Source organism: Dama dama, chromosome 30 (genome assembly GCF_033118175.1).
Source record: "Dama dama isolate Ldn47 chromosome 30, ASM3311817v1, whole genome shotgun sequence".
In the NCBI taxonomy this organism is placed as follows: Eukaryota; Metazoa; Chordata; class Mammalia; order Artiodactyla; family Cervidae; genus Dama; species Dama dama.
In genome coordinates, this window is record NC_083710.1 from 35,090,878 (window position 1) to 35,116,339 (window position 25,462).

Sequence of the window (25,462 nt, forward strand, 5' to 3'; positions counted from 1 at the left end):
AGCAAAAGATATTTGAAAGTAACCCACATATTTTCAAGTGCAATGTGACATTTACCAAGAGAGATTCTTTGACTTAGCCATTTGAAAGCCTTGATAAAATTAAAAGACTGAGAAACCACTGAGGGTGATTGCAGAAAAGAAAGCATTTAAATGAGAAGTTAATATCAAAGATACTTTAAAAACCCCATGTATTTGGAAATGAACTGTCCACTTTTAAATGATGAGTGTATCTAAGAAGCCATAACAAGGAAAATTAGAAAATATTTGTAATTCCCGTTATTCTTATTTTCACTACAACATGGTATTGCATCCTGCCCAGTAGTGGGGCTTCCCAGGTGGCACTAGTGATAAAGAACCCACCTGCCGATGAAGGAGACGTAAGCGACACGGGTTTGATCCCTGGGTTGGGAAGATCCCCTGGACAACCCACTCCAGTATTCTTGCCTGGAGAATCCCATGGACAGAGGAGCCAGGCAGGCTATGGTCCATAGGGTCTCAAAGAGTTGGACATGACTGAAGTGATTTAGCATGCTTGCACAGTCCAATAGTACTTAGCCCAGATACTTAGCTCAAATCTGTTTGCTTACAGTTGTTTTTGGTTGCTCTGGGGCCGCCCACTGCAAAGCAACTTCCCTCTCTAGCATCAGATACACACAAGGGTCCAGCGAACGCTGACAGTCTGACACAACAGTCCCTAACATTGGGTTCATGTTCCCCCACAAAACATGCTTGCATCTTTGGACAGGTCTTCTAACCATGGTGATTTACTGCAAAGAAATTTAATTTATAAGATGCTCGGTGCAATGCCTGTACACAGCAGACAGGTCGTTCATGTTTGCGGTGATTATCTGACCAGACTGAGGGCTCCTTAAGAGCAGGGACTAGGTCTTACTCCTCATCATAACCTCAGGGCTTAGCCCAGCTACCTGGGGACCAGCAGAAGAACACAGTGTCTCTCACTGAGTGATGGCCCAACAAGAAGAGCCAATCATAATAGCAGACTAGACATGGACTCAGCCTCACATGGGTGTCAACCCAGCCATCCATCACTCACCTCAGACATGTTGAGAAAGGGGCACTGCTGACCCTCCAGTGACCTCACACATCCCCCTCAACCCAGCACCGTGTTACCACCATCAGGGCTCTCCACTCCCAAGGAGGAGCATTAATGACCCAGGATGGGGCTCATCATATTGGGATCCACATCTGACAAGTAAATAGTATTAGAGAGTTTCTATGCAAACAATGATGCGGACATGTGCAGAAGCACCTTCTAGGCTAATAGAAAATAACTAACCAGCAGCTAATAACTGCTAGCACCATTTGATTCAAATAAAAATTAATTTGTTTACACATAATTCATTTAAGAAGTGGAATCATGTCCTCCGAAAGAAGTACAAGATTTAGTTCCTTCTGTTATTAAGAATATGGTTATTGAAAAGTCAAATGCATGGAAAAGTGTCAGAAGACAAATGAACACAAGCCAGAAAATGTCCAGAGCCCACGTGCCATGGTAGGCTGGACAGGATGTGGGGCAGTGAGGGTTTGAAGAACTGAGGCAGAACTCACCAGTGCAGCCAGGTCTAGAATATTACAACTCCTCTAGTCAGTTCGGTTGCTCAGTCGTGTCTGACTCTGTGACCCCATGGACTGCAGCATGCCAAGCTTCCTTGTCCATCACCAACTCCTGTAGCTTGCTCAAACTCATGTCCATCCAACCATCTCATTCTCTCTTGCCCCCTTCTCTTCCTAACTTCAATCTTTCCCAGCATGAGGGTCTTTGCTAATGAGTCAGTTCTTCGCATCAGGTGGCCAAAGTATTGGAGTTTCAGCTTCAGCATCAGTCCTTCCAATGAATATTCAGGACTAATTTTCTTTAGGATGGACTGGGTTGATCTTGCAGTCCAAGGGACTCTCAAGAGTCGTCTCCATCACCACAGTTCAAAAGCATCAATTCTTCAGCACTCAGCTTTCTTTATAGTCCAACTCTCACATCCATACATGACTACTGGAAAAACCATAGCTTTGACTAGACAGACCTTTGTCAGCAAAGTAATGTCTCTGCTTTTTAATATGCTCTCTAGTTTGGTCATAGCTTTTCTTCCAAGGAGCAAGTGAAAATCACTGCATCCAAAATCACTGCAGATGGTGACTGCAGCCATGAAATTAAAAGACACAAAACACTTACTCCTTGGAAGAAAAGCTATGACCAACCTGGACAACTCCTCTAACTTCCTGAATAATCTGAAGATTTTACCATTTTCCACCCCATCTTAACATCGCCAACAAAGGAAGCAACCCGATGTTACCATGTCTTACTAGTTTTCTTACAGGGATTAAAAAACAGAAAGGAAATAATTCAGAGAAGGTCCTTTTGCATCAGCAGACATGAGGGTGATACTGAGTTAAGAACACATCCGTGCCCAAAGAATTTGAGGTGGTTCGTGAAAAGTACAATTCATTATTTAGCAAATCTGGATGAAGATGGGGTAGGACAGAGATATGGCCCACATGCTTTACTTGCTAGTTGTCAAAGAGAGACATGAAATAGACATTTGCAAGAAGAAGGGGCCCATGAGATAAAGGCAAAACAAGAGAAATACAATTTTTCAGGGAACTGAGATCCGAGAAAAGTGATTTCTCCTCTCCTCCTCTGTGGGCTGTAGGCAACGAATTCCTCAACCACATTTCCACTCCAGACAGTGAGTGTCACAGGGCTGGTTATTACCACATCTTCCATGGTGACTGGTGGCATGACACCAAGGCCGAATTTATTAAGAGTAATTCCTTGGGCTGACATGACCCAGTGATTTCAGAAGTATTCGAGGAATTAGAAAGACCAGCCAAGGCCTCTGATCCATTTCCTATGACGTGATTCTCCCCACCTCGTCATCCTACCTCCCATGACCAGAAAGTTGCAACACCATGATCCAGACTCAGGTCTGACTTGGTCTAGAATTTCTGCTTAATGTGATTCCCCGCCATCCAGCCCTGAAGGCCACCTGGACATCTCCATGTTGACTGCGGTATAGTAATCAGCTCTCCTATGCAAACAGTACATAGCCATAGCTTGACATATGCTTCCCTGAGCAACTGGAGTCAATACCTTAAGACTCCTTGAATCTTCTGGAAGTAAAGGAGGTTATTTGTAGTCACTCCTGCTGTTGCCGCTGCTGCTCCTAAGTCGCTTCAGTCATGTCTGACTCTTTGCAGCCCCATGGACTATAACTTGCCAGGCTCCTCTGTCCATGGGATTCTCCAGGCACAAATACTGGAGTGGAGTGCCATTTCCTTCTCCAAGGGATCTTCCCAACCCAGGGATCGAACCTCCATCTCTTATGTCTTCTGCATTAGCAGGCAAGTTCTTTACCACCCCGAACATTTCCCTAAAGACTTTTTAAATAAAATTTATCTAATCACCCTTCCTCCGCTGACCAGCCTTTCACTAGAAAGAAAAGTGAATGAAGAAAACGATGGCTTCTCTAAGGCTCCTATCGGGATGTAGCCAAGGAGGTGACCCCCTCCCAGCCCCACGGTCACCCTGGTGTAGGGCTGTCGTCAGGATGCCCCAGCCTCTATTTCCTAAAAGAGAGAGAGAGTCAGAGTCGGGGGCGGGGGTGGGGCGGTCCTGGGGGCCCTCGGTGGAGGCGAGCGGGGGCGAGAGGAGGAAGGAAGGCAGGGGCTGGGAGGACAGGCCTTGCTCCCAGTGTGAATGGACCGTGGGGCCTCGAGAGCAGGAAGTGCCGCGGGCCAAGATGCTCACGGAAAAGCTCTTATCTCAGCAGAGCCGGCCAGCCCCCTGGACGCCCCCCGCCATCGTCCTGGGCGCTGACCCCAGCCTCCACTCCCCGAAAAGCCTTCTCCATTCCCCTCCCCATGCCGTTCAGACAAGTAGTTTTCACTATGGGCTCCAAGGCGGCATGAGGTCCTCAGGCTGTGTCAGAAAGGCGCCCCCCCACGATGCCCGCCCCCATCCCAGAATCCCCCCAGCCTGACCCTGTGACCAGCGCGGAGGCCCAGGCCCTTTTCCTGGAGCAGAAGGAGCAGGAACCGTTCTGTCTAAACACTCCTGCCCGCTCTCCGCCGCCCGCCTTCTGCCGGCATCCTCTCCTCTGTATTGTTTTATTTGTTTTAAGAGAATGTGAGAGAAGGGGAAAAGATAGTGTTTGCAGATTCTGTTAATCTGATGGCTCAGACACACGCGCGCCACTGTTTGACACGACGCCGCCATAGCGCGGGGAAGTTTACACGAGGCGCTTCTGCAGGAGGGCGGTGGCGATGGGGAGCCGCCCCTGGTCCTGTCCTTTGGCAGGGATCCAGGTGGTCCTTTTTTTTTCCTTTCTTCCCCTTTCCACTTCTTAAAAAGACATTTTACAGCCTCGATTTGCTCTTTACTACTGCCTTCCTCCTTTGTTTCCTTACTTGAAATAGTTCGCTGTTCTTCACAAACAGATTCTAATCACAGTGAGCACAGGTGGTCAGACCCCAAACAAAGACGCAGACTTTGCACAAGAAGCCCTCAGCTTCCATCACCCGGAAGAGAATAAAGGGGAGGGAGATTAGCTTGCATCTCGGGACTTTGCAGAACTTTTAGAGCCCTTTTCACCGCAAAATTAAAGGTGCTTTCACTGTACATTAATATATACCATCTTCCTAGGCATGGCTCAGGCTCAAATAGGCAGCCACTGGATATTGGGGTGCTCGGCTCACCACCGTGTATCCCCCATCCCACCCCAGAGGTCCCTTCTAAACCAGTTGCCTGCTATAAGTGTACTGACATTCCTAATAAAAGACCAGCTTCATCCCAGAACGTGTTTAGGACTCATGCAGACAACAGTTTTAAGTTACCAAGGGGAAAAAAAGGATTGCCATTAAAGTGGGTTCTTTCTTTTGCTGCAAGATTTTTTCTAATGATGAACTTCATCAGCCAGCAGAAGGCCAAGCTTTCCTATAATTTTAGCATCTTAATGATGAAACCTAACCAACTAAAAACTGTAATTATAAACTATTCCTCTGCTCCTTCCCCATCCCCTCACCAAAGGACTCGGGGCTATGTCTCCCTTCTGAAAGCTAAGATTTCGCTTCTCCGGGTGTCTGACTTTGTATCAGTTGGCCTCAGAGGACCCCCAGAGTTTCCTAACATGACTCTGAAGCATGGTGGTAAAATTTGGCTGGGGGTGGGGGGCAGATTCCCTTGGGAGCAGAATTCATCTCCTGGGATGGACTGAGTTCTGGTGTGGTGGAAAGAGTTAGGAATATCTGGGTTCTAACTCCAGATTTGTCTGCCACTTTATCTATGAATCTGAGCAAGACACTGGATTTTCCCGAGTCTCAGTTCTCTCATTTATTGGTAAAGGGAATCGTGAAGTGGAGATCGTAACACCCACTTCACTGGTGACCACTAGAGTTAGTTCAGCTTAAATGTGTTCAGGGGCTGCCTCAGGCCTGGTACAATAAGAGCAGCCCACTAGAAACTGGTTCCCTTCAGCCCAACCAAGAGCCCAACTTAGCAGAACAGAGATTTTTGAAAGAAGGGTCAGCTTAATGTCATTTGTCACAGAGTGAAAGGGGATCCTAAAAAGACAACAACAAAAACCAACTATCTTAAGAAAGATTCAGGCTATAGAGTAGACCTTCTAGTATTGGGGTGGTGATTAAGTTTGCTAGAAATCATTTACAGAATGAGACTGTTGAGGTAACTATAGGAGTCTTAGGTACCGTTAGAGGCACATAATGGCACTAAAACGAGCAGTTTCTCAAAAGGCTGAATGAAGGGCTGAACCATCTCACCTGGTTCTTCAGAGAGTCTGCATTTTCTGCCACGAGAGCCACTCTAGAGAAAACACAGACACTAGCCCTCAGTGGGCTAAAGCTTATCTTTGCCTTCTGATTCCACCAGATACAACAACCCATCCTTTAGAGAAAGAGCCAGCTCTGCATTTGGGGTGGGGGCGGGGGAGGGGAAAGAAAGGCAGGAGGACCGCAGAAAGTCTGACAATCAGGACTGCTCAAAGCCAGCACCTTAGGGAAAGCACAGGTCCACATAAGCAGGTGCACGCGCTGCACTGTTTCCTGTGATGGATCTGTAAAGGTGAACAGACCGAGGTCAGAAATCGTGGGATGCCTAATGGAATGTAGACTGTCATTGTAGACCATGTGCATGGTGGACATGCAGTACATTTGAGTTGTGTATCATGAGAGCTGTTTGTCAGATCTTGAGAAAAGCAATTAACTGGGTTATTAATGCCAAAAGGGCTTAAAAAAAAAAAAAGACATTCAGTCCCCAACACAGTAATGGTGTATGTGTAGTGATTATTTGAGAAGTCTTTCCTCCTGGGATACAAAGAAACACCAAAGTATAACAGTTTCTTTTTAGATGATGGTAGAACATGGACATGCTACATGTGGCACACAGGTTAAATGCGCTGATTCTGGAGTAAGACAGAACCAATTACAAAGTCCGCCTCTGCCACTTACTAGATCTTTGTGCATGCATGCTAAGTTGCTTCAGTTGTGTCTGACTCTTTGCAACCCTATGGACTCTACCCACCAGGCTCCTCTGTCCATGGGATTCTCTAGGCAAGAATACTGGAGTGGGTTGCCATGCCCTTCTCCAGGGGATCTTCCCAGCCCAGGGATAGAACCTGAATCTTATGTCTCCTGCATTGGCAGGCTGGTTCTTTACCACTAGTGCCACCTGGGAAGTCCTACTAGCTCTTTAGTAGATAATTTAGTGGGTAATTTACTTAACCTCCTTAATGCTCAATTTCCTCATCCATTCAATGGGGGGATAAGAGTTCCTACTTTTCAGGATGTTTTGGAGATCAATGCAATAGTGTATATGAATCGCTTAGCCCAGTAGAAATTACTTAGCATGTAGAAAATATAATCCTTATTAGAGTACACTGTGATACTGCATATAGCATCTATGGTAATTATAACAGCCTATAGTGTGCCTGTAGGGACCAGCAGTCAAAATTGCCAGTATTGCAGGTTGGATCCCAGCATTTGCTTTGCCTTTCTCTGTGAGAAAGGTGGCTTCTGTCTTTGGTCACAAAGGAGCCAAATGCTTCTGAGTGTGCAGGGAGAATCTGTCGGCACCACAGGAACAAGCCCAGAGCATGTAGGTCAGTAAGGTCATCTGCGTCTGTGTAGGTGGTGTTTCCCTACTCTGTGCTGAGCAAAGCCGCCTGGTCACACGGACCAGACCAGAGAGCCCTACGGATCTCTCCTCCTTGGGAGGCAAAGAGACGGACGTGCCCCATGGAAGGTCCCTGCTGCATGTGTTGGATCCATAATTGGCTGCTTTCTTTTAATTTATTTACATCAATCTCTAGTGCAAAACTAATTTGTTTCAGCTCCAGGGCAATCGACATGGAGTACACTCTTACCCCGGAAATTTTTTTTTTCCTGTGGATGGTTATAAATACCTCCACGCTATTGTACTTGGCCTGCTGTATGCAAATAGAGGTCGGAGTCCTGAAGCTCATTAGGAAAGGGACAGGGGGCTTGGGGCTCAGGGAGGACAGCGTGGAGCTGGAGCTGATAACGGTGGCCTTGTCCAGAATGTGCCTGGGAGCTTTCTTATCTCCCTTTGGCAGGAGGTGCGGAGGGCTTCCTGTGCGAAATCAGGAGCGAACGCCGCTTTCCTCTTGTTGTTCGGCTTCCTCCCCCCTCAAGACGGTTCCCAGCACAGCGATTATCTTTGCATCTTCAAACATGGCACAATCTACTTCCTTAAGAGCTTGATGTATTCTTAAGGCTCAGGCAGACCTCCCCCTCCCCCGACCTGTCGTTTCAAGTGCTGTGTTACACAGTCAGCCTCAGAAAGACATTCTATTTTTAAGGTTCCAGTGACAAAGAGGAAAAAAAATCACAGCCCCCAGTATGGAAAAATAGCCCACAGAATATGCCCTTTTTTCATCTGGAGGACCTTGCAGCAAGTCTAGCCTGTCATTTCCATGCCAGGGCTTGTGCTGACGGGCGGGCGCTGTCCTAGAGGGGTGGAGGGAGGGTGGGTGGGTGGGGAGGAGCCTGGCAGCCCCAGTGAGCCCCTGCTGCCGACTGTGCTTCCCTCGGGGAAATGCCTCTTCTTGCTTTACTCTAATGCATTTCTTTGCGTTTCCCAACAATGGAGAGTATGAAATTAAGACCTCTAAGGCCTCCTTTATCTTTTTTACTTCTTTGAGGAGAAAAGAATGAAATTATAGTCTTCTCTCTCAGATGCAAGAGAACTTCAGCTCTTCAGTGTCACGATGTCAAGCACATACACACATGTCCAATACAGGCATACATATGACAACCCCCCACATCCATGTTACACACACACCCATATTATATAAACCCATATATGTACCCTGTGTGTGTGAAAGATCTGAGAGCAAACAGTAGTTCAAGGTAAACATGTTATAAAAAATAGGGCAAAATGATATATGGCTTTGAAACTTTATCATTAACATATTTCAAGTAAAGGAGAAAGTACTTAATTTTCTTTGGTCCAGTTTCCTCCATTAGTCAATAAGTTAAAATGTTCACTTATTTTACCGGATAATAAGGAACAGTTAGTCAAAAATCACAGAAATGATACCAATGAATGTATTTATGAAACAGATACAGAGTCACAGACTCAGAGAACAAACTTAAGATTGCTGGGGGAAGGATGAGGGAAGGGACAATTAGGGAGTTTTGGATGGGCATGTACGCAGCTATATTTAAAATGGAAAGCAGCAGGGACCTACTGTATAGCACGTGGAACTCTGCTCAATGTAATGTGGGAGGCTGGATGGGAGAGGAGTTTAAGGGAGAATGGGTATGACTGAGTCCCTTCCCTGTCCACCTGAAGCTATTGTTAATCAGCTATACTCCAAAATAAAACATTATTTAACATCGCAGAACTTCCTTAAGGAATCGTCAGTTCTTATGAATTCTTTTTTATTTTAAACCTTATACTCTAACTATAAAAACAGTCATTTGAAAAACATTTGGAGAAATCTGATCTTTGGGCCTGGTACAAACAACACCATGGAATTATGGCTAATTCTATTAGATAGGATCATAGCGTTGTTGTTGTATTGGGAAAGGTGCATAATTTTTTAGAAGGGCACTAAAATGTATGGGGCTCACATGACATGCTGTCTGGGATTCACTTTACAATCTCTCTCAAAAGGAAAAAGCTGGAGCCCATTATACAGAGTGAAGTAAGCCAGAAAGATAAAGAACATTACAGCATACTGACACATGTATATGGAATTTAGAAAGGTGATAACGATAACCCTATATGCAAAACAGAAAAAGAGACACAGAAATACAGAACAGACTTTTGAACTTTGTGGGAGAATGTGAGGGTGGGATATTTCAAAAGAACAGCATGTATACTATCTATGGTGAAACAGATCACCAGCCCAGGTGGGATGCATGAGACAAGTGCACTGGGAAGACCCAGAGGAATCGGGTGGAGAGGGAGGTGGGAGGGGGGATCGGGATTGGGAATACATGTAAATCCATGGCTGATTCATATCAATGTATGACAAAACCCACTGGAAAAAAAATAATAATAATAATAAAAATAAATTAAAAAAAAAAAGAGAGAAAAAAAAAAAACGGAAGAAGAAAGAAAAAAGGAAAAGAATAGGAACACTCCCCAGAACTGCAAAAGCCCAATGTAGAGGCAGACGTTTATAATAACAATAAAAAATGTGACTGAGAAAAAAAGAAAAAAGAAAAAAAGCTCAAGAACTTAAATAGATATCATAGTGCCAATGAAATCTACAACTACAACACAGGGGGGAGGAAAGGGGAAAAAAAAGAAAATAATCCAAATGAATCTACAGAAGAAGTCAAAACATAAGAATAATAAATGTTTTTCTTGAAAAAAAAAAGAAAGAAGGGGACAAATGAAACAACTGTGGCAAATTTGAATAATTATTAAGTGTGGGTGATGGGTGTATGGAGGGTTATATTGACACTATGGCTCTACTCATCTGTATGTTTAGGGATAATAAACACTTAAAACCAACAAAAACTCTTACTACAAGCCACGCATCAGTGCCTCATGCCATATGTTTGCAGAGGCTTGTGGGGTGCTAGTTACATGCGTGGCCCTGGTGTAACTCTGGAGACAGGGCAATCACATGGGGGTGGTCCATGTCCCTTGTAGCTGCCCAAAGCACTGAAAGTGATGAATGCTTCTGGGGGTGGAGGGGGTGGGGAGAGGACATTAAGGGGCAGCACGCCCCCCAGGAGGGGAGACCACCCCGGAAGACACACCAGTTTCACATACTAGTCCTTTCTCAGCTACAGCATCAGAGAGGAATAATTACAGAACTTTTTCATCACAATCCCGTCTCTCTCACCTTTTCTCTCACTAATTTCATCCTCTTTCTTCTCACATAAGTAGCCAAGGGCAGCAACGACTTAAAACCAACCACTCATTGTTTCTGGAAATAGGGCTTTACACTCCCACCTGGTTTGAGAATCTCCTGAATCTGCCCAATCCATGTACAGATGAGAGCCCAGCCAGCTGTCTGCTCACCACAGATTCAAAGCCAGAAGGAAGGAATATGACATGTTTCCCTGGAAAGTTCACAGTGCAAGTAATCATAACAATAACCACTTCCTTGCCTCCCTCATTAGGCTGGGAGATAGGAGGAAAGACTGCATTGAGGAGAGGGATGCAGAAATGAACAGTGTCAATTCATAAGGCCACCAGGAAGCCGCCACAGTGGGGCGGGGGCTGCAGGCACTCAGGCCAGCTCCTACCCACACTCGGCTCCTAAGCTCCCCAGGGTGGCAGAGAATCACACACCTCAGGAGCCTACGGATTATTTATTTATTTATTTATTTTGAGGCACAGAAAATAGCTCTTTGTATATTTGCATCATGTCCCCAGTACATCCACATTTAAGTCTCAAAAGGCTACTTTAAAGGAGATGGTGATCATTTTGTCATAAGTGGTAGAAAGCAGATCACTTGCAGTGTCCACTTAGCACCTGCACTCGTCAGACGGGGCAGTGCGGTGCTGGGTCCTGGGCAGGACATGCAGATAGAAGTCACCACACAAGGTAAGGGGGTCCAGTCTCAGGCTCACACGGGGTTCTGATCGTGAGCACCCACGGGGATCAGACACAGCCGCTTGGAGGAGACCGGGTTGTGGGTGGTGAGGGGGTGTCAAGGCCTTGGTAAGTGGTGAGTGAAGATGAAGGAGTCAGGTGTGTACACCCCGAGACAGGAAGATTAGTTCCCAGGTTTTCTAGGTGGCTTTCATTGACAAAACCTCCCCAAGTAAACTAAGTCATTTAACGTTTGTGTGATCCCATGAGATTAATGGGGCAGATATCATTGTTTTCTTATTTTTCTAAGGAGAAAATGGTCACAGAGCTAGGGGAAGTCAGGGCAGGTGGAGGACTCAGGTGTTCTTTGAAGAAGCTGAACCAAACCACGGTTTGCCCGGGAGGAGGGCGTCTGCAGGGGTAAGGTCGGAAAGGCAGGTAGAGAGTGGACTTTGGGTGGCCTTGGTTGTCAGTTCTGGAAACCTGGGCTTTCTGCAGTACAGCTGTTGAAGCTTTTGAAGCAATGACGATCCCACTAAAACCCAAAGTGCTCAGGGGTCTGGTCTGGCAGTGACTCTGTGGGTGTTGGCTTGGGGATAGGCAGGTTGAAATGCTACTGCACCGCCTGGGTCAGAGTGGACATAAGTGTCTTTTTTGGTTATTTGGATTTTTTTATTCATGGAGAACATACAATACATGAAACATACTAAATGATCCAAGTGACAACGAAAACACAATGGTCCAAAACCAGTGGGATGGAGCAAAAGCAGTTCTAAGAGGGGAGTTTATAGCAATACAATCTTACCTCAGGAAAACAAGAAAAATCACAAATAAACAACCTAACCTTACTCTTAAAGCAACTAGAGAAAGAAAAACAAACAAAACCTTAAATTAGTAGAAGCGACATCACAGAGATAATGAAATAGAGACAAAGAAACATAATAAATAATTAGTAGATATTTACACTGATGATTTGGGTAGTAAACTGATAGAAGCCTACTGATAATAAGGTGTTTGAAAGAACATGCTTACTTTCAGGTGAAGGTTGGAATCTCATCAAACTACCTGGTGCTCTATTAGCTGGGCTTCCCAGGTGGCACTAGTGGTAAAGAATCCGCCTGCCAATGCAGAAGACTCAAGATGTGTGTTCCATCCCTGGGTTGGGAAGATCCCCTGGAGAAGGAAATGGCAACTCATTCCAATATTCTTTCCTAGAGAATCCCATGGACAAGGAGCCTGGTGGGCTACAGTCCATGGGGTTGCAAAGAGTTGGACCCTACTGAGAGATTGAGCACACACTCCACCAGCTAGTTTAAGTATTAAGAGAGGTTTCATGCACTTTTAGAAGCGAAAAAGATCTTAAAAATCTTTAACACATGTATTTTATAATTAAACACTTGAGGCCTGAGAGGTTAAAGAACTTGCCATGATACTCCCGAACTTGAAAAGAAATAGACTGAAATTAATAACTGCTCCATGATATGTGTTTCCATATACACTTAATTAGCCCTGGAAAAAATTAGCTGTATAACGGAATATTCTCATTAAATGCCAGCCTTTTATAGATGTGAAATGCTGTTATTTCCTTAAGGTTTCCATTCATTAACATAACTTTTTTCTCCTGTGTTTGCATGTTTCCTCCACTAAGAACTAATTAAAACCTAGATATTAGATTGTTGAACTTATGCATTTTTATTTAGTATTTAACATTTAGAACCAGAAGTATGTATGAAAACACATTGATGGTCTTTTTTTTTTTTTTCTTTTTTTTTGGAGATCGGGCAAAATCTGTCTGCTATTTTGAGAATGGATACTGGTGGGGATGGGCGGTGGAATCTAAGGAAAATAAGAAAATGTGTGATTTTATTATCTGAGGACTTAATGGTTTTCACATCACCAGCCACCATGGGCTGGACCATGCTGCAAAGCAATACAGTGATGACTTCCTTTTTTTAAAAACAGGTATGATTTCTGCTCCACTAATGAAGAGGCCTTTATCCTGGATCCTGACAGCACTGTAGGAAACAGAATTGAGAGCATCACTCAGCGTGTGGCAATGATAGAAGGAAAGAATAAGGTACTGTTTATCAGAATAAGCGTGGGGATATTTATTCTAAAAGCACACACTCATCTCGTAGTTATGGGTTTATTAGAATCAGAAGGAATACAAATGCTCACACAAAAATTCTGAGAGAAGAAAGGCCATATGTCTTCATGGAGAGATGCACTGAGGTGACTCAAACTGCTCTTTCCCCCCAACTGACCACCAGTTCCAAAGGAACAAGTCCTTGTCGTGATGCCTCTTGAACATGAGACTGGCCCCCATCCATGGTTCTGGACCCTGGCTACATAATAGTCTATTATTACACTATTTAGTTTACATAGTAGTATATCATACTGCTCCACAAATTACTATTCCATGTGAATCTTCAGCATGGAGCCCAGGATGCACAAAAGTTCCCTGAGAGATGCTAGCTTAACTAAGATGGAGAGTCTCTGACATAATTGAAGTGGGATGTCAGTAAGCAAAAGCTAGTACCAAACTTTAGGCTAAGATGGAGTGTTTCCCTTTCACAAAATATCTTGTTTTTCCTCTCCGTTTCTGCACTGGCAAAGCCTCAGTTGGGAGAGACAAACCCACAGTGAATCAGATTCCCTGACCTAAGAAATGCAAGTCAAAACCACTGTGAGATATCTATCACCTCACACCTGTCAGAAAGGCTGTTGTCAAAAGACTAGAAATATATGACACTGTAAAGCAATTATGCGCCAATAAAATAAATAAAATCACACATAGAATAAAAAGACAAGAAATAAAAAATGTTGGTGAGGCTGTTCAGAACCCCTTATGCACTGCTGGTAGGAATATAATTGGTACAGCCACTATGGAAAGCAGTATTGGGGTTCCTTAAAAAATTAAAAATATAACTACCCTACGATCTAGCAATTCCAGTTCTGGGTACTTGTCTAAAGAAGACAAAAACACTAACTCAAAAGATATGTGTAGCCACATGTTCACTACAGCATTATTTATAGTAAGACAGAGAAACAACATAAATGTCCATCGCCAGATAGGTGGATAAAGATGACGCAGTGCACATGCACAGCGGACTATTATTTGGTCATAAAAAAGAATGAAATCTTGCCATTTGTGACAACATGGACAGACTTTAAGGGCATATGCTAGATGAAGTAAGTAAGAGAAAGACAAATACCATATAATCTCACTTACATGTGAACAAATAAACCAAAAAAAGCTCATAAATTGGAATTGTGTACCTTTTGATTCCTTTTATCCGTTTGCCCACACCCTACCTCCTGCCTCTGGCAGCCACCAATTTGTAAAATAAATAAATAGCCACTGGGATATCACGTACAGACGGCACTGTGACAATAGTTAATACTACTGAACTGCAGACTTAAAAGTTGCTAAGAGAATACATCTCAAAATTTCTCAGCTCAAGAAAAACAACTTTTTACCTGTGCATTTGATAGATGTTAACTAGACTTAATGTAGTGATGATTTTGCAATATATACAAATATTGAATTATTATGTCATACACATGGAACTAGTATTTTGTCAACATACCTCAATTAAAAAAGAAGTTTCTCTAACCCAGTCAGGGCCTATAAAGCATCTTTTCTGCTCTTGCACATGCGTTCTTCACTCTTCTAAACTCCGTTAGCCTCAGAACTAGCTGACATCTCATGAACTAGGCAAATCTCAGTGCATCTCAAGCCTGGTGACTTTTTTCTCCTGAATTAGTGAACAATACACTTAAAAATCCACTATTCTCAGGCACAGAGGTAGTGATGCTTTACAAAGAAAAGAAAACATATCAAATCACCTTTTGCTGAAATATCTACTACATGCATATGTTGATTCAGAGTAGTCTGTTAACACAGATGTCATCTGCTCACGTCTGTTCAGCTATATTCTTTGCATTTCAAAGCAACAAAGTAGATGGCATCATTGTCCCTGCAGGACTTCAAAACAACAAATAACATCTGAATTCTTCATTATGGAAAACTTTTTGACATACGCTTATGTCAACATCACTCTTTGGCAGGCCCAAGTGGTTATCTCCATTTTAAAGATAAGAAAAACTGAGGTGATAAGATGATTAACTCAAAGTCACAGCATAATAGTAGCTTATGAGAAACTCAAACCAGAGTCTTCCTTTGCCAAGACCCAGGGCTCTGACAATTAAACCAATACATAAATTTGTTAAGATGCCGATGGCTTGCACAATAACATCTGCAATCACTTGTCAAGGACTCAGGAAGAGTTTTTCTAACCACTGCAGTAGCTGTAGGTGGTTTACATGTCTTTTTCTTGAATACAAATGAACTGTAGTTTAAAACATTCCATGATGTGTAGAGATTGATGACAGAGCCATTTAATGAAATACTTAGAAAAGAGGAAATTCTGTAAACTGGAAAGTTTAACTCAAGTGACACTACTTTTTTTAAACAGGAAATTGCCTCGGAATGGAAAGCAAGTTAGTTGTCACAAAGTACTAGAAAATTCCAAGATGCCATTGACGGTGTTGAATCATTTTGCCTTTTCTTGACCCTATCAGGTGCTTGTACTGTGAACCACTGGATGTTAAGCATGAATTATGATCTTAATTTCAAAGGAACTTCTAGTCTGGTTTTGGTATTCTGTCCACAAAATATATATGATAGAAAACAGAAAATGAAAACGCTAGGTCAGGTTTCTGATTAGGCTGAAACCATGAAGTATCCACCTGCTTCCATACAGAACGCCTGTGAAAAAGGATGGAGGTGGATGAGCAAAATCTGGGTGAGATAGTCTTCCCTGATGTCTTCCATGTGTGCTCTAAACAAATGCACTGTCTTATAATTCTGTAGTTATCAGTTCAGTTCAGTCGCACAGTCGTGTCCGACTCTTTGGGGCCCCATGGACTGCAGCACGCCAGGCTTCTCTGTCCATCACCAGCTCCCATAGCTTGCTCAAACTCATGTCCATCAAGTCGGTGATGCCATCCAACCATCTCATCTTCTGTCGTCCCCTTCTCCTCCTGCCTTCAATCTTTCATCAGGGTCTTTTCCAGTGAGTCAGCTCTTCACATCAGGTGGTCAAAGTATTGGAGTTTCCGCTTCAGCATCAGTCCTTCCAGTGAATATTCAGGATTGATTTCCTTTAGGATTGACTGGTTTGATCTCCTTGCAGTCCAAGGCAGTGTAATTATACCGAGGCTTTAAATAGAGACCACCCAGCACAGTTGGCTCTGGAGTCATCCAACCTGGGGGCAGGATTCATGGTTAAGCTCCACTCTTTCTATTATATAGAACCAACTGCAAATCAGTTCACCTCTCTGAACCTGAGTTCTCCCCTCCAGAAAAAAATGGAGCTCCTAACATCTGACCTACCTCATTTGCCCATTATCAAAGTGATTGTCAAATGTGCCCTAATGCAATCCCCCAGATACTGAACATATGCAATTAAGACTATTGGGCTTCTCAGGTGGCTCAGCGGTAAGGAACCCGCCTGCCATTGCAGGAGACCCTGGTTCGATCCCTGAGTCAGGCCGAACCTGACTCAGCAACTAAACAACAACAACAAATGAAGACTGCTGCTGCTGCCAAGTTGCTCAGTCGTGTCCAACTCTGTGACCCATGGACTGTAGCCCACCAGGCTCCTCTGTTCATGGGATTCTCCAGGCAAGAATACTGGAGTGGGTTGCCATGTCCTCCTCTAGGGGATCTTCCCGACCCAAGGATCGAACCCGCATCTCTTACGTCTCCTACATTGTCAGGTGGGTTCTTTACCACTAGCACCACCTGGGAAGCCCAAAGGAAGACTATTTGTTAAAATAGTTTGCATTGAAAAAGACTTTTATACTCCTTCTTAACAAAGTACACACACACACACACACACACACAACCCACACACATCCTGTTAGTAACAATAACACATTAGATTTTAAGGGAGTCATTAATTTTACATCTTACCTTTAGAAGAATTTCCTAATTTGGCTCTTAGCGTCTATTGATGTATCCTTGTGTGTCTGTGAAAAACATCAACCTTTCAGATGACAGATGGACGTTTTGCTGTCTCAGAATTCTCTGCATAGTCTTTCCAATTAAAACTGCCTTTCTTTTCTGTACATGTTAAGAAAGCAAATGAAAGTCCCAGCTTAGAACACACCAATACTTTTCCCCACAGTCCTGTAGTCAGCAAGTCCAGTACCCCGCTTCAGCCATCGGTGAATGAGGTCCTATTCGAGCACCTGCCGGATTTCAAGGACTTGCTTTTTTCCCCTTTCTGTTGTGTTTTTTGTTTTGTTTAACCCAAGGAAGGGTGCACAAGACAATAAAATTCAGTTTCCTTATGGCCAGGTTTTGGCCCAGATTTATGAAAAGTGAGTCATCAATTGGAGTTGCTAATGGCACACGAGGAGCTTTGGTATTGTTTCCCCAGAGTTGCCAGACTGTTGGTTTGTAGAGTTGGAGCAGGAAGTAGAAGGAACCTGGTGTTGGGAAAAAACAGACAGGAAATGCGTTTTACAGCGTTGATTCTGTGGGGCTGGAGGATTGTGACAATTTAATATCTTAGCAACATTTCCATTGAAATCATTTTGAGATTTCATTGAGAAATGTGTGTGCCGTAGGAGACACGTCCATGACGGAAGCCTGAACGCTTCATCTCGGAATCACAGTGTGGGCTCCGCCCCCTACACACTCTCCAGTTTTGTCTAATTCTCACGTTCTATTTTCCCATCAATTGGCTCAGATGTGCCACCCTAGGATAATTTTAGATTCTTCCCTGACCTTTACATATCTGCTTTTATTTCTCTCTGAAACACTTCAAAGGAAACTGTATTTGAAACATCCCAAGATTAAAATCACTGTTCCATATATAGTTTTTTTTTTTTTAAAGCAAGTGCTGGAAATTAGACTGAATTACACATCGTCCTATCCATTCTGTTCCGTGAGGTTCAAACGCATTGAAGTAGTGAATCACTAATGCTTGGTGGAAGGGAAGGAAGGAAGGAGTATGAATAAATTCCAAACTGACAGAGCCTGACGACAGTCTTCAGCAGTGTTCCTGGGTCACACAGAAGAATCCAGAGAATGGACTTTAAGAGCACGTTTCTAATATCTTAATCCTGTGGTCCTCCAAGAGCAAATAGAGGCAAAGTGTGGGCTCAGAACTCAAAAAGCTGTGACAAATGGAAACTAATTCTAGAACAAAGGCAAGCAGACAGCCTTGAGAACTTCTTTTGGTGTACCTTATGAAATATGATCTTTTCAAATAGATGCTATGACTCAAATTCTTGAGTTTGAAATACTTCCTCTTTTCAACTACAAAGTTGATATTTGCTAATGTATAAATTAAAAATATACCCTAGAAAAATAGGTCCTCTAGAAATCAGATAATTTTTAATAAAGTTACTCCCATGACATAAGTTGTGTCTTATTTTAAAATTTTCTTCTAAGGACTTCCCTGGTGGTCCAGTGGCTAAGGCGCCAGGCTCCAATACAGGGGGCCCAGGTTTGATCCCTGGTCAGGGAAACTAGATCCTTTGTAACTAAGGTCCCATGTGCTGCAGCTCAGACCCAGTAAGTAATATTTTTAAATAAACAAATAAGTAAATATTTTTAAATAAGTAAAATTTTCTTATAATTTGTCCATTATCAATCATATTTTCAAACCATATAACACTTTATCCATTGGAAAAATAGCTTGCAACTTGTATAAAATGCTAAAAGAAACTAGTATTTCTATACCAAGTAGTATTGAGCTTGTAGGGACCCATAACTGCTCATTAAAGGAGGTATTTTCCAGGGGAAACCCAATTCAAAGAGTAGACAGAACTCTACCACCAGGTCTGTGCTGTGAAATTTAAAGAGTTTTAGGGCAGGAAGCAGTTTTGTGTAGATTAAGAGCTTAGGCACTGGAGTCCGACAAACCTGGGCATAATTTGAGCAAATCGCTTAACCTCTGTAAGCTCAGTTGCCTCTTCTGTAGATCAGGTGATACACCCAAGTCCTTGGGCTATAGGGAGGGTTAAATAAGGTAAATGCCTCCCACACTATCTGGCACACGGCAAGGGCTACATAAAGCTACCCAGAAACAAAGAAATAATGTAAACTCCATCGATGTCATTTTCTAAATCAATTTTCATAGGCACTTGGGAGAGGAGAGTTCTGGGGCAGGCTTGACTGTGGGTGAGGAGTCTGTTTTGGAAGAGGTCATTCAGGCAAAGTGAGAGACTCAACTTATCTCCAGGTACCTAGTGTGACCTGAATTCATTCATTTCCCTTCTGTGGACCTCAGTTTTATGCTCTGGTTATTCAGAAGTTCTGAGCTACTGGGAGTCTTGTAAAATGGCCACAGCTATCCCCAGGTTCCTGCCCAGGCCTTAAATAGGGCGGGTGTGCACATGAACTGACGTGCCCTTGCCATGAACCCCAGGTTCTCAGCTGGCCTGAGTTCAGAGAAATCAGAGTAATTTTAATAGAAACCCAAATGCAACTTTCAGATTCAGGTAATCGCTGTTCATAATTTCAAAGGTTCCAGCCAAACAGCAATGAGGTGTTCACTTATTTATGGAACAGCAATACATCTGAGACTCTAAACAAGGTTCTGTTGAGGCTCATTCGGATCAACACAGGAGCCCTAACTTCACCAGGAAGGCCGTGCTAGAGCCGAGAGACAGACAGCAGAGGGGGAGGGCTCTGAGCCTGTTCTTCATCTGCCTCTGCCCCAAGCACGTGAACACGTCTCCTGAGAAGATTACGGCAGTCAGACTCTTACTCGGTGATCTCTCTGGTCCTTCCAACTCGCATCTACAAGCTCCTCTTCCAGCTGCTTTTTCCTCTGTGACTCTGAAGTGGTGGGTGCAATAACTATAAAGAAATCGCTATCCAGAATTTTTTTATGTCCCACCTCTTAGAATGATAATCAAATAGAGGAAGAGACAATTGAACTCTCATTCTCTCTCTACTGGTTATTTGCCTTCATGCGAGTGTTTCTCTGTGGAAGAGAGAATAGTATAATATATATACTTGATCTTCAAGTAGGGACATTCTTCCCTATTACCTTCAAGTAGTCCTTCAAGTTAAGAATAAGGGTCGTGTTCTTATTCCCCTCTGTCTCCCTTACAACATCTGGGCAGTGCCTTAAACAATCAGTATCAGGAAGATCCCCTGGAGAAGGGCATGGCAACCCACTCCAGTATTCTCTCCTGCAAAATCCCACAGACAGAGGAGCCTGGCAGACTGAAGTCTATAGGGTTGCAAAGAGTTGGACACGGCTGAGTGACTTAACGCATACACACACATCTGCTAAATTGAACGAACATACCACAAATTGCAAACATTTTCGTTTCCCAGAATCTCAACAATACACAGAGGACATATGAGTAGATGTAATTGAACAGATCCAACAAACAAATCATGAAATCATCATGAAATATTGACTGTGCCACAGTGACACTTACAAGGAATTTTGAGCAATAGAGTTGCTGGCTAAAAAAACTAGGAGTATAGTTTTTAGTCTTCCTGACCTGTAGATGAAAGACAGACATACTTTAATTTACTGGAAGGAATATGTGAACATGGGTAAAATGCCTACCATGAGCAACTTGGAAAATTGTTAGGACCCTTTGTAGACTTTATGTTATCATCTTAGGAAGCCCAATGTCAGTTCACTTTGCCGTTCAGCAGAAACTAACACAACATTGTAAGGCAATGATACTCCAATAATATTTTAATTATTAGAAGAAAAAAGTCTACTGTCACAGTTCAGCCTTTATATCCCTTTAGCCTGTGAGTGACTGGATCATTTTACTCCAGCCAGGACACCCCATTAGTCTGAAAGCACCAGCTCTGTCTACAATGTCAGAGCCTGTGACCAGACCTTTGTGCCCTAGAGATAGGCTGTAGTGATCAGTAAGTAACTGGATCAAACTTTTTTGTCATTTTAAATATGAAAAACTTACTAGCTGTTTCATTGTTTCATGTATAGTATGCATTACTTTTTTGCAAGGTCAGGTTAAATTTTTAAATTCTCAACAATGCATTTCATACTACTAATTTTTATCCTGAAGACAGCAGTGCAAATCTTTAAGCCATATACGTTGGTGTTTCACTACTTTTTTTTTTTTTTGAGACATGACTTTTTGCGACGTCACAGTTTGGAAAGTGTTTTCAGGTTCACCCATTTTTGACTCATCTTTCTTTAGGGGCACACTCACCGAACAGCAGCGCTAAAATCTAGTGAAATGATAATTGTGGTATGCATTCATCACATATCTTTATTTTCTAGAATAGGAATGAACAGACTGAGAAATTACGTATTGGGTTGGCCAAAAATTTCATTCGGGTTTTCCATCCCATCAGGAAAAACCCAAACAAACCTTCTGGCCAACCCAATAATTTACAAACACATGCAAGGGTCTCAGGAAGCGCCCACTCTTCCTCCTGGGGCATCAGGGCTGCAACACCATGTTCCAGAAAAGCAGTGGTTCAGCCAGACTTTCTTCTCTGTCCTTGCTCACTTAACACGCCCGTGTGAGGAAGGCTCCTGTTAGTAAGCCGTGTTCGTGATCACAAGTCATGCAAACAAAAGAGAAGGGCCAGGCTCCCCTCCGGCCAGCGTGGCGCTGACCACCTCGTAGGGTAGGACGTGCCGTGCCGCATCTGGGCTTCGGGTCTGTAATTGTTACGCCAGCAGCGCGAGGTAAATAAGCCTGAAGCCCTCATACGAGTCGGATGTCATAGCCCCCGGTCTCCTGAGGACCTGTCTTCCTGTTGTTTTTCCACCCTTTCTGAGCTGCAGAGATCCTGGTAACCAGCACGCGTGCAGTCCCATCTGTGTCGAGGCCACAGGGTGGCCCAATCACATCCCCTTCAGAAGCATCTTGGGGGTGTCCAAGGGTTCTCCGTCCTGTCACTGAAACTGCCTCTCCTTTTGCAGACGGCTAGCACCTTGGTTGTGGCTGACGCCAGAGTTTCTGGAATCTACACTTGCATGGCTGCCAATAAAGTCGGGACTGTGGAAAGAAGCATGACCTTTTACATCACAGGTAAGACACACGCCCTGCACTTAGGAAGACAGCCCGGTGACCTCCGTCTCTCTTCTAACCTTGTCTGTTTTCAATGCACTTGAGTGATTTTTATTTTAAAAAAAATTCCGTAGAGTTGTTCAACTCTTGAGTACCTTCATCCTTGCTCTCAGGAATCCTCTTCTACACCATCGTTGGGCCTCTTGAAGAGTTACTTCCCTGAATTCTCTTTTAGAGCTATTTGTGGACATCTTCCCAGGCTGGACTGTGAATCTGGGATCTTGTCTTTTTTTTTTTTTTTAAGGTGGACCTTTTTTTTTTTTTTAAGTCTTTATTGAATTTGTTACAATATTGCTTCTGTTGTTTTACATTTTGGCTTTTTGGCTGTGAGGCTTATGGGATCTTAGTTCCCTGACTGGGGATCAAACCCTCACCCCCTGTATTGAATGTGCAGAGTCTTAACCACTGGATTCCCAGGGAAGTCCGTTGTCATGTTCATTTTTGAACATCCCACGGTCCCCAGCACAGGGCCTGGCACACAGTGGTGGTGCAGGAAAGGTCAAGGAAACCACTTACACTGTGTGCGACGACATTTCTGTCGCCCAGGAGGTGAATTGTTTCACAGCTTTCTTTAAACTGAAATATCATTGATGTACAATATTGTGTTAATTTCTGCTCTACAGCAGACATCTCACAACCGAATTTCAACTTTTTGAGAATTGAGGCTCTCCTAAAGACATCTGAAACTGAGCCTGGCTGAGGGTTATTCGTGTGCTAGTTTTCAGTAGCATTTCAGAATTTTTAACCTGAAATATGATGGCGTCTGCAAATCTTAAAACTTCCAAGGCACACAAGTGGCACTCCCTGTGTCCCAGCATGGCACAGGAAGGAAGTCAGCAGCTCAAAGCATAAAACAATTGCCTGGCTCCACGCTCCTCCAATTTTCTGAGGAAACCTGGGCAGTTGGCCAGTTCCCTGGAAACTTCGTGCTGCCTGGGGCAGGCTGCCGCCATTACCTTGAGTTCTCCTGAAAGGAATAGGTAGGTCTGATTTCATGGAAAGTAGGTGCTATCAGAGCACAGGGAGCCGTCAGGCAAGTTAGCCGACAAAGCGGTGCCATGGGAGACATCCCTTGGTGGGTTCCCACAGGCTGTCAGAGCCAGAGAGACCCCTGGGGCTATTTGGTATGATAACCCCGCGTTTTCTAGATGAGCAAGTGGGATTTAGAGAGGTGGAGAGGCACCCAGCAGAGCCTCTGAAAACTAACCCAGTCCCTATCCGGTCAGTATTGGAGACGTGGAGACAAAATCATCTTTGCATTCATTCCAAGTAGGGAAACGCCTTTATTTAGAGGATTCAGATAGCCGTTTTGCACGTACTGACTCTGAAATCCATCTCAGATGACCTGAACTAATGACGCGCAAAGGTTTGTATTGTCCTTTTTATTTCGGGAGAAGCAAGCTAACCCTTCTGGAGGAGGAAACGGCAACCCATTCCAGGATTCCTGCCTGGAAAATTCCATAGACAAGAGGAGCCTGGTGGGCTACACTCCATGGGGTCGCAAAGAGTCAGACATGACTGGTTAGGGTGAGCACAAGGTAACCCTAAGCATCTAAGTCCACGGCCACTAACTGCGTGATTTAGAGTCCGAAAGATTGATCCCATTCCTTTTCTGTGCTGAATATTCAATATGTTTGTTCAAGCTTAATGAGTAGCATGTCTCATTAGGAAGACAGGCTGAACACCACAGACACAAAGAAGAAATGTTGTCTATATTCTAGTATCAAAAGGAATGAGCAGGGCTTCCCTGGTGGTGCAGGGGTAAAGAATTCACCGACCAACGCAGGGGACACAGGTTCGATCTCTGATCTGGGAAGATTCCACGTGTCATGGGGCAGGTAAGCCCATGCACCACAACTACAGAACCTGCGCTCTAGAGCCCAGAGGCTGCAACTGCTGAAACCCATGTGCCCTCGTGCCCGTGTTCCACAAGAGAAGCCACCGCAATGAGCAAGCTCCACGAGGTTGCACCCCAACTAGAAAGCAGCTCCCGCTCTCCAAAACTAGAGAAACATCCGAGCAGCAGCGAAGACCCAGCACAGCCAAAATTAAAGAAATTAATTAATTTTTTTTTATAAAAGATGAATGAGCAGAATTAACGTGACCGATGAATTTACCAACGCTAATTCAGTGCCACCAACAGAAATATAAAAGCCACATGCATGATTTAACATTTCCTAGTAACCATTTTTTAAAGAAAAAAGTGCATTTTATTAAACCCAACAGATCCCAAATCTATCATTTTAACATGTCTTCAGTATTTTTTAAAATATTACACTGCTTTGGTTTTTAAAATTGGAATTGAAATAAAGTTGAATGAAATTCAGTCCAGTCCCACTGGCCACATTTTCAAGGCTTGGAAGCCACAGGTGGTCCTGTATTATACAGTGTTGCTCTAAGCCCCTGAGAAGGAAGCAGGACTTGGGGTGATCCTGGACCCGAGGGGGCGTCCTGAGGGGCCTAGAATTTGAATCGGTCAAAAGAAGAGAACATTCTGGCCTTGGCATCTTCAGAATCGAGGCAAGAGGACCAACAGAGAGGCCCACAAACTATACGTCTAACCACTTGCAAGTTCTAAATCATGCGAATAAGCTGGTAGATATGTTTTAGCCTCTGGTGGACAAATATACTTTCATGATGACCTGAAAGTCAGAGAATTCTGGGGATGCTAGGAGGGGCGTGTGGTAGTGCTGGAGGAGCCCACCCCTGGCCAGCCAGCATCACTTGGCTCTTTCCCCACTGCAAGGGGCCGTGGACACTGGGGATGGTCTCCCCAGCCACACCTCCAAACTCTGGTCCTCCTCCCCCAGACAATCTCCTGGAGCCCCCTAAGTGTGCAGACTGCCCAGCAGTCTGACCTCAGGAGGGGGAGGAGGCCTGAGACCATCTGGAAGCAGCCTTGGGATCAGCTTCCAGGGAATTCCAGGACCCCGCTTGGCCCCTCCATTGTGGGGAGGGGTACAGCCAGCACAGAGAGCCCTCTGCCTGGGTCCGCAGGCAGTACTGGCAGAGGACGCCCTGGCCGAGGGGAGCTCCTCTTATTCCCTCATTGATCAGCGTCCCCAGGGAAGGTTCATCTGGGCTTAGCATCCAACATCAGCATCCAGCCCACACATCCCCTTGAGTTCTCCATGGCTCCAGCCTACATCTGCGCCCGGCACTGCTGCTGAAAGGACCCCAGCTGACTGAGCGGACCCCCTGCTGAATCCAGACAGAACTCACCCTTCACCTTCTCCCTACCACGTGATCCACTATATAACCACGGGGCACTTGAAACCTTTTCTAGATCCCAAGGCTCGTCCATGGAAAGGAGC

General features: G+C 44.1%; 1 protein-coding gene across 2 annotated transcripts in view; it reads left to right on the plus strand.

The window, feature by feature from the left end:
- Positions 1-25,462, plus strand: part of FLT1 (fms related receptor tyrosine kinase 1) — a 200,122-nt gene that overhangs the window by 82,474 nt on the left and 92,186 nt on the right. For both annotated transcript variants that reach the window (XM_061133717.1, XM_061133718.1), the window contains exons 11-12: positions 13,011-13,125; positions 22,001-22,109. In XM_061133717.1, the coding sequence (XP_060989700.1) occupies positions 13,011-13,125; positions 22,001-22,109 (224 nt within the window). The remainder of the gene's footprint in view (positions 1-13,010; positions 13,126-22,000; positions 22,110-25,462) is intronic.